General features: G+C 41.4%; 2 protein-coding genes across 2 annotated transcripts; both read right to left on the bottom strand.

Moving 5' to 3' along the window:
• LOC109708621 (pectinesterase-like) lies at nucleotides 633-4,193 on the bottom strand. The gene is made up of 3 exons (XM_020230428.1): nucleotides 3,516-4,193; nucleotides 2,808-3,186; nucleotides 633-1,469 (listed from the first exon to the last, which is right to left on the bottom strand). Exons 1-3 carry the CDS (start codon nucleotides 4,167-4,169, stop codon nucleotides 775-777), a joined length of 1,728 nt encoding a protein of 575 aa, XP_020086017.1. The 5' UTR covers nucleotides 4,170-4,193; the 3' UTR covers nucleotides 633-774.
• On the bottom strand, nucleotides 6,412-8,673 carry LOC109708699 (pectinesterase; the record flags this gene model as incomplete). Its single annotated transcript, XM_020230516.1, has 2 exons — nucleotides 6,412-7,366; nucleotides 7,734-8,673. Coding segments are annotated over 2 exons (1,611 nt in total), but the record flags the coding sequence as incomplete, so codon positions are not given.

The raw sequence follows: 9,817 nt of genomic DNA on the forward strand, positions 1-9,817 counted from the left end.
AAAATGGAAACGGAGCTTGGGGGAGTGTTCTTTTTAAAAGGGTATTACCATTGACAAAGAGAAATGCTAAGCAGAGCAATTTTCTTTTATTTTTATACCTCCATGCATGTTTCCTATTTTACTACTAAGAAATAGAATAATTAAGAAAATAGATCACCGTTGAAGCATAACACTTTTCTTGGTCAATCCCGTAACCCGTTCTCGAAGAATGATTTGCTTTGCATTAAAAACCATTGCTTCCTTAAGACATAAAGGCTCCTCTCTACTAAAAGTTCCAACCCTGCAAAGGAGAAAATGTCAAAGAAACCACAATCTCTTTTAGTGGTTGGGGAGTGTACATTTAATGGGCCAAAGCAACCAGCGTGGCACTAAACTATGAACATAAGTGGGTTTGGTTTTCATAAAAAAGCCCAAAAGATCATATAGTTGAGCCGAAAATGTTGTGGGCAATTGGGCTCACACTCATTCAGGCCCAACTTGTCCAGTAACTATAAACTTCGCGTTTAGACCGAATTAGTAAAGGTCCGGCCTGACCCTATTATGACTACGATAAATCATTTCCGTATACATGCTCTAGTTTAAACGATCAGGTATTGCAATATTCCGCATTTTATACATTAAGAAAAGGGAGCCATTATTATTAATCATAATAAGACCATAACACTGCTTAACTAATGTAATACAGTCGAATGAATGACCTAAATAAGCAAAATATAGTTTGCTAATTCAAAGTTTAGTTACAACTACAAATTGAATAAGGCCAAATTAAGCATCTCATCCAAGTAACCCGCTCAAGTAAGGCACTCCAGTTTGAGGTAACCAATTATCCCCCAAAACAAGGCTAGTCACGGTAAAATTGGCCGCATCGGTTCCATTTATCACATGGTACCCGGGCCATGTGACTCGTTGGCCCGTCGCGGACCCTGGTCCGGTGTTATTGTACTCGGCATAGTACAGCGTACTCAGCGCGAAGTCTCCGTTCCACGGCATCCACCCCGATGGGTCAATCAAGCTGTCCATGAAAGATTGCATGATCACCGTCCTCGAATAATTCTTCCACGGACGACCCAGGTATGTGATCGCGAACTTAGGATCTGCTGCTAAGTCAGGCGAAGCCACGAAGTTGCTGTCCTGGATCGAAATGCCCGTGTTCTGGTTCGGGTCAATCCGGCCTTGAGCCGTGACGGTGTTGCTCTGGCCATTCATGGGTAGCCGAGAATAGATGTTGCAGTTCTGGAACACGACCGCTGCGTTGCCGAAGATGTAGTCGACCGTGCCGTAGATATCGCAATCTCGGTAGAATTGCCTCATGGAGTGGGTATACAAGGTATCTTGGTACCCCTCGAAGCTGCAGCTGTAGAAGGTCGAGAGATCTGCACCATTTCGTAGCGCGACCGCTTGATGCTTAGCTGCGCCTGCGGTGTTCCTAATAGTCATATTCACAGCAACAAACCCTTGTCCAACAACAGCTGCAGAATAAAAAATAAGTGGATTGATCAGTACCAATTTAGAAGTTTCCTTCAAAAATAATTTAATTATTAATAACATCAACATTAAGAATCTTCTAATGTGGTAAACAAGATCTACAATTAGATTGTAGTAAAATATCTTTTTCTTATCTTATTAAAATTAATTTTCTCAGTTCATGGTGCAGTAAAGTGAATTCTAGAATTGGTGTTTTACCACTTAGCTGTAAGCATTGACATAAATGTGATGACAATATATTTGTCTTTATTATATTAGGTATATAACTATAAGCGCCTTTCTTTAATATTTTGCTCTTTGGGGAATATACAGCTCAACATCAAACTATGTTACAAATTAAATGGCATGCATCCATATATTACGTCACGAAATCATTATTGTCACTAACTAGTTATGAAATTGTAGTAACATCTATGATTTAGTACCAATGTATGTATTGTAACTCTTGAAACCCTATGGTACTCTAGCTTCATTATTGTCGGTAATAAATTAATCTAATCTTCTTTGTCTTTTGTGGGTGTGACAATTCTGAGTGACCTAATTTTGTTAGGTATGTTTTGTAGTAAAATATATTAATGGGAAAAATTCTCAACAAGAGCAATCTCAAGCCATTCGACTTAGTTTAACTAGTGAAGTGCTCATAATAATTAATGCAAGTTAGAAACAAACTTATGCCGAGTGAGTTGTCACATGCCTCTTATATATTAATCCAAACAATGTAGCAAATTTTCATGTAACTTAATTGGAAACACTGTAACTTTGTCCTAGATTTTTTTTAAAAAAATTTTTTGGAGAGAGAGATCTAGAAAGCATGTAGGCAACTTCGTCCTAGATAATTAATGACACAATGCAACAACAACAACAAATATACAACACTTTCAAATTGCCCTGACAAGCGTGGATCGATAAGAGGGGACCATAATTTTTAAAATTATTTAATTTTGAATTTGAGTGAGCCTAAATTGCAATGAAAATCACATTTTGCACATGCGATTAAGAAAATTTGCCAGCTATAGAGTAATATTCAATATGTACTATAGTTCGAATGATAAGGGACATAATACTATAGAAGTGTGAAAATTCCAAGTGTAATTATTGATCTCCAATTATTTATAGAATAAAAAATTGAAAAATTGTGATTAATCGATTTCTATTTTCTGAAATTAGCATGCACAAGAGCTCTTTGTGATTCTTTCATCCACCTTCATTCATTAGCCAAAAAAATTATTCTTAGAATATTTCCACAAATCATTCATTGTTTTCAAAAAAAGAAAATCAAAATTTCATTTAATTGAACCAAGAATTTTTATTTTCGAACTCACCAAATGTAGCGGAGTTGAATGTGGTCCAACCGTCGACAAAGCTATGGTTTCCTGTGATCACGGTTTGGTTTATCCCATCCCCAATCATCATAAGAAATTTTTTGTTCTTCGGAATAACTACATACTCCTCGTATACCCCACTACCCACGTATATCAGGTAGTATCCAGTAGTCCCATCCGAGTTATTCGGCGCCGCCGCCACCGCCGCCCCGACCGTTGTGTAGTTCCCGCTCCCGTCCTGACTCACCACCACGATATCGTGCACCATCGCGCCTTCCGACGCCTGAAGCAGCCGCCGCCCTCTCCTCTTCTCGAATAACTCTCTTTGCGGTTCCGACATTTTCAAAGGCAATTCGTCGTGTCGACCCATGTACTCTACCTGTTGAGCATACAATATTAAAATAAAATTCTTAACTTAAACATTTTTAAAAGATTTTTTTAAAAAACCCATCTCTTAACTTTACTGAAAAAACCAATTAGGTAAAATGTATCAGATATTTTGAGCCTGGAACTTTTATAGTGTTGTTATATTCACTTCCTGACTCAAAAAAATTACTACACTGCAGGGCTACAAGTGTAGTACAAGGTATCTCTATATTTATGTACATTTAGAAATTATAATGCTTAGGAAGCGGTGTCACATTATCAATATATTACATGACTAAAGTGTGCGTAAATTTTTAGAGAAAAATGGTTATTTCAGACTACCTCATGGAAAAGCAGGCTCCTCCGAGTGGGGAGCCGCGATGGGGTGAGGCCCTTCCTGGGCTTCGGCTTCTTTGACTTGGGCGCCACCCAAGCCTTGGTGAAGAGCGCGAGGGAGACGCTGTAGAGCTTAGTGCTGTTGGAGATGGGGACGGCGAGGCCTTTCTTGACCGACCATGCGGATGCGGCGGCCTGGAGGCCATCAAGGCACGTCTGCTGGTTGGTCATGAGCGCCGACAGCAGCGTCTGCACCTGGTCGGCCTGCGGGTCGAGGAGAGCATTGGTGGCGTTCAACGTCGCACCTGCGGAGGTCAAGAAGTCGATGTTGAGTCCCGACAGGAGGCGGCAGTCTTGCAAAGCGGCGACAGCGGTAGGGGAGAGCTTCGAGGCACGGTGAGGGGAGAGGTAGTGGTTGATGAGGTTGAGGAACTTGTAGGCGTTGCCGAGGGACTTGGCGAGGGAGAAGCGGCTATAGGAGTAGAGGTTTTGGGAGCCGCGGGAGGGGAGGACCGATCGGCAGAAGGACGGGTCGAGAGTGGCATTGCAGGCGGTGGACGGAGGGACTGGAAGTGGCGGTGGTGGGGCAGAGAGGGAGGGAGTGAAAAGGAGGAGGAAGGAGAAGATGAGGAAGGGAATGGTGATGGTGGTGGAGCACATTGTGCGGGTTTAGTGAGATGAGCTTTGTATTATTTGGTGAGGGGTGGTGTCAAGAGGGGAGTGGTTTATATAAAGGATTGTGTGGGTCTAATAGTCAACGTGGAAGGAGCCAAGAAACGAGTGGAAAAAGACCATACCAATTTACCAAATAATGGAGGTGGATTCTGGACACTGCTACGAGAGAGAGAGAGAGACCAAATAATGGAGGTGGATTCTGGACACTGATACGAGAGAGAGAGAGAGAGAGAGAGAGAGAGAGAGAGAGAGAGAGAGAGAGAGATGCATGCATAGTTAGGCAGGAGTCAACACAAAGGAGTCAATAGCTCGGAAATGCTTTGGTTGACCCAAAAAGTGTTTTCCCTTGCGTTATTGCGAATGTACTGACACTTCTGTAATGGCGTTTGAACTGTACGAGTAAATTAATTTAATTTTTTTGATATTACAAATACAAACATACGAATAACTTGTACAAACAACCATTCAAAAGATCTGTACACAATAGTTTCTTGTTTTAGAAAAAGTTTTCAATCATCGCAAAAGATCCTCTATAACATGTTGATATACTCGCAATCTAAAATGATTTTTATAAACAAAAACCATCTAAAGCTTTCCACAGAATAAATATTAATATAACATCAACAATATTCTTTATGAATGAAGCAGATAGCTTGCTATCTTTTTCTCAAAAAAAAAAAAAAACATCAACAATATTTCCAAGGAGCATCGTATTGACGAACCTCTTCCATTATTTAGTATTTATTATTTCTATATATGCTAATATGCATGCTAGTTAATTTTCACTATAAACGCCAATTTGTGCATAACATATTAATTATTGTATTAGAACATCAACAGCTTAATTTTTAAGAAGCCTTTTGGGGTACCCTTAGCAATGTTTGTTTTATATTTGATATTCTCCAAGGTAAACAATGTGCCAACCATGATGGCCTTTGAGACCCACAGTATGTGGATATTCACCGGTCTAAATCTAGAGTTTTGAGGTCAAAATTGACTTGGAACCCATTCACCGTTTAAAACTGTATGTCTAAATTGTAACCATGAACAATTTATGTCCTTATTAAAGAAAATTAAGTTCACAAAAGAAGAGTTACATGTCCTTTTTATTTTTGTTTTGGTTTCTACATATGATGCGCATGTGCATTTGCATGTGATCTTAGTGCACCCACCACATGTTCTCCCTATTGGCCGTTTGATGCAAGTATTGATATATAGTTGAATCTCTAAACAGGTGTGAACCTTTGAAACAAATGATAAACTAAAATTTAATTAAATTAGGCCTTAATTAACTTTGGGTATAAATTAAAGCAAACACCAATTAACCATAAGCTGAATTTAATATCACCGACAATCGGTGCAAAAAGTAAAATTATTGTAAGTCAACCGCATTGTGCATGCCAACCAAAGTCAAACGGAACACTAAGATTGAGACATCCACAAAATATTAAATACTTATGCAAATTATGGCAATCGTGGACCAATTAAGGGAATGCTTAATTAAATACGCATATTAATTTAATGCTTAATTTTGACTTTAGAGAACACTACGCAACAAGTATATGAGATACATACTGGTTTAGTAAATTTGTGAAGCACTAAGCACTGAGTTTTTTTTTTTTTCCTCATTTTATTTATTAAACGAAGATGGTGCGGCACCGCCACAAAGCACTAGGTGGCTATATAGCTAGGAGTGGAAATGAATTGGATCGGCCTATTTGGCTGATTCGATCCGAAAATTAATAAGAATCAGTAATGGTCCGATTTGGATCAACTTTAATTATGTGTAAATTTTATTATACGTACGAAAGCAAAGTAGTGGATTTGATCACCAAACTCATAGTAAGTAATTAATTTTTTAGCGATATATAAAGTCGTAGGCTTCGAAATGAAGAGCCAACATAACATGAGTATAAGATGAGAGGAACATAATTCGAAGACGCGTTTCTGAGACAAGAAATTTGGATTTTAGCTTGATATGAGTCAAAGATGAGAGGAATATATGTATATATATATATAGAGAGAGAGAGAGAGAGAGAGGTGGCATTTGATTTGCTAGATTCCAACATTAATGCATGGGGATGGAGAGAGAAAGAGAGAGAGAGAATAATTCTGAGAGAGAATGAAAAGATTGGAAGGGACGAATTAAGTTTGGCAACAAGCTAATTGGTAGCTTATGACTTTGAGCACCTCAAAAGTGTACCAAAATAAAAATATAATCAATGCATAGTAAAATAAATCTTTTTTAGGTGGTAGAAATGTTAGCAAAATGTTAGCAAAGTTTACTAATTGTACCTTGTAACTAACCTACTAGATTGTTTCCCCAACCTGGCTAACTTTATAGGCTAGCACCTAGTGGTGGTTTGCTTTGATAATAGTTTAAACTACTAATACTGTTACCGATCATGTTAAACGTAAAATAAACTAAACTATATAATTCTATTCTTTTCCTCTTTTGGAGTGAATATAATACGAGACTTAAATTTAATTTAAAAAAAACCAAAAATCAATCTATTTGAGCAAATCAGCTGTGTAAAGAACACCAGTTCCCGGCAACCATGAAAGCCCACCGATGAATCGCCGCACCGTAAACATGCCAGCGACCGCCGCATCCCTTATAATATGATACCCAGGCCAACCGACTCGCCGGCCGAGGGACGCCCCTGGCCCGTAGTTCATGTACTCTCCGTAGAACAGCGTATTCAGTCCAACATTTCCGGCCCACTCGAGCCAACCTGCCGGCTGAACGCCGGGTCCCAAGTACGATTGCATGAAAACTGTCCTCGAGTATGGCTTCCAGGGTCGGCCCAAGTACGTAGGGTAGGCCGCGTTTACGAAGCAATTGTGGATCGAAAAGCCCGTGTTCTGATTCGGGTCCTTGCGCCCCTGGGCCGTGATTGTGATCTTCTGGTTGGGGAGGGGTCTTCGCGGATAGATGTTGCAGTGCTGGAACACGACGAGGCCGTTGCCGAAGATGAAGTCGACGGTGCCGTAGATGTTGCAGTCGCGGAAGAACTGCCGGAGGGAGTGAGAGTAGAGCGTGTCCTGATAGCCCTCGATGCTGCATCTGAAGAAGGCGGAGCGGTCCGAATCGGCTCGGAGGGCCACCGCTTGGCCGCCCTGTGGGCCCGCCGTGTTGCGGAAGGTTATGTCCCGCGCAATGAATCCCGAACCGGACACAGCTGCAGTTGTCAATTATACAATAATCAATCCGCAATATATAAGAAACAAAGAAGATCATGCAAGCTGAAGCGGTACTAATTTATTCACTATGATGCCAAAAACTCAATTTTTCCTATCCACAACAAGAAAATTCACAAGTTAAATGTGTTTGTTATATGGGTTACAAGTAATACATTTATTTTACCATGTTTTAGACCATTCTATCCTATGAATACGGAAAAATGGCTCGGAGCTTAATGAGCCTAGTAGTAAATGGGCCTAGTATAGCCACAATAATGAGCCTAGTAATTCACGGTCCTTCCCAATACCTTAATGGGCCATTAGGTCCACTAATATCATAAGCAAAAATAATATATGGGCTCTTACCAAAAGTAGCAGTCCTGAACGTGGTCCACCCTGCCATGAAGCTCCTACTTCCGGAAATTACGGTCAACCCCATTCCCTCCCCGACAAGCACAATATTCGTCTTCTTCTTCTTCAACACCACATTCTCCTTATACTCCCCCCTCTTCACCATTATAACATACCTCCTCGTACTATAACTCGGAGCATTGTCTATAGCCTCGCTGATCGTCCGGAACCTTCCGGACCCATCCGCCGCCACCACGGCGTCCACCCGCATGGATTTTGCGCCCGCGTGCACCAACTCTTCTTCTTCTTCCGGTGTCATCCACGTCGGGAACCCCCGGTCGGCGCCGCCCCCTTCAGTGACGTTCTTCGGGAGCCCGACGTGGAGAATTACGCTCCGGAGCCTCTTGTGCATGGCGAGGAGGTTGCTCACAAGCTGCGTCACGTGCGCCACCCTCCGCTCCACCGCAAGTCGGACCCGCCCGTCTGTTCCGTCGAAGCCGTCGAGGCACGTGTCTTGGTTCCCCAGCGCTGCACTGAGCCACGCGCGGATGTTACCGTCATGCCGCGAGCCGTAGCTGGGCACGCCGATGTCGATGTTGACCATCTCGGTGAGGGACCACTCGAGCTCGTCGACAGAGTAGCCGAGCAGCTCGACGCAGTCGTCGATCGCCATCTCCTCCCGCCGGCTCTTGACGTGCGTTGCGAGGGTTGAGATGCCGGTGACTGTGCGGACTGCGTCGGAGATTGTTCCCCGGATCGCCGCATGGAGAATTGGGAGAGGCCCCCGTGGATCGCCTCGTTCAGGCGCGAATTTTAGACGTGATATGCACGCTTCATGCTCATCGATATTAAAGCACGCTTGGTGTAGTAGTGATTCTTCGAACGCTTCTGCTTCAGAGAGAAACGAGTCCTTGAATAGTGCGTTAATGGCGGGTAGAGGAAGAAGAAGAAGAGATTAAGGTTGTTATTAGTATTATGAGGCGCCATTGGAGTTATGAGTGTCCAAGAGGAGTTATGTATGTATGTATATATACAATATGTTCTCACTCCTAGCAACATATATAGAAAGGTTCTTTGGTCTAAAGGAGGAAGGGTATAGTTTGATGCACAAGAAAGGAGGTTCTTTTCTCCTTTTATACTTTGCTTACTATAATAATGTTGTGATTGGTAAATCAAATCTAAGGGATTATATGTTAATTATACGACCTTTTGGGACAAATAATGCATGCTTTCTAATTTGGTAAGATTCGGAGGAGCATGCTTTGGTTGCACGTTGTGTTTTATTCCCTTTTTTTTGCTTGGAATAAGTAACTTGGGATTCGCTTGAGAAGTTGACATGATATATTAATTATGTTAGAGTAGGATTATTCACGAGTAAATATGACATTAATTTTCGAGTTAATTAATTGTTTTGGGAAACAAACCAATAAATCAGCTGTAAAAACTCAAAGTGGGAGAAGGTTAATTACGATCATGGAATAAATGAAACAAGTTATTTCTAATTTCACTTTCGTGGAGAGGGGTTTTCTCTTTGAGTCGAATAATTAAATACTTATTGGCGAGGTTGAGTTTTTAGCTATGGCTTGGACCTGGTCTAATGGGCCGGGCTAGGAAATCATGGTTCACAAATACATGTTTATTTGTGGTAACCATTCTCAATTTTAAGAAGAGATATTATCTGTGATGTGGTGGAAGCCGTCCAGGTTATTGTTTTTTATCTTGAGAGCAAGCTAATGCTAAAATTGGACATGGGCCAATCCAATTGTTGGCTCTAACTGGACAGAAATTTAGTGGGCATTCTCCCCAAACAAAATTGGGCGCCGCGTGGTCCATCGCGACCCTCCGAAACGGCAAAAAATAAAAATAAAAAAAAAATAAAAAAATTGTGAGCTCCAATTTTTAGAGAGAGAGAGAGAGAGAGAGAGAGAGAGAGAGGGGGTAGCAATGGCGCCCGTACACACGTGGCGCCCATCAGCTTCGTCCCCAAGCAAATTGTTTGGGGACGGATGCCCACCAAAATTTTGTCTACTCTAACTGTAGGTACAAGATTCAATAAATTAGCATTCTTGTCCTTCACAAATAGGTCCACAAGATTTTCC

This window comes from Ananas comosus, linkage group 4, assembly GCF_001540865.1.
Source record: "Ananas comosus cultivar F153 linkage group 4, ASM154086v1, whole genome shotgun sequence".
In the NCBI taxonomy this organism is placed as follows: domain Eukaryota; kingdom Viridiplantae; phylum Streptophyta; class Magnoliopsida; order Poales; family Bromeliaceae; genus Ananas; species Ananas comosus.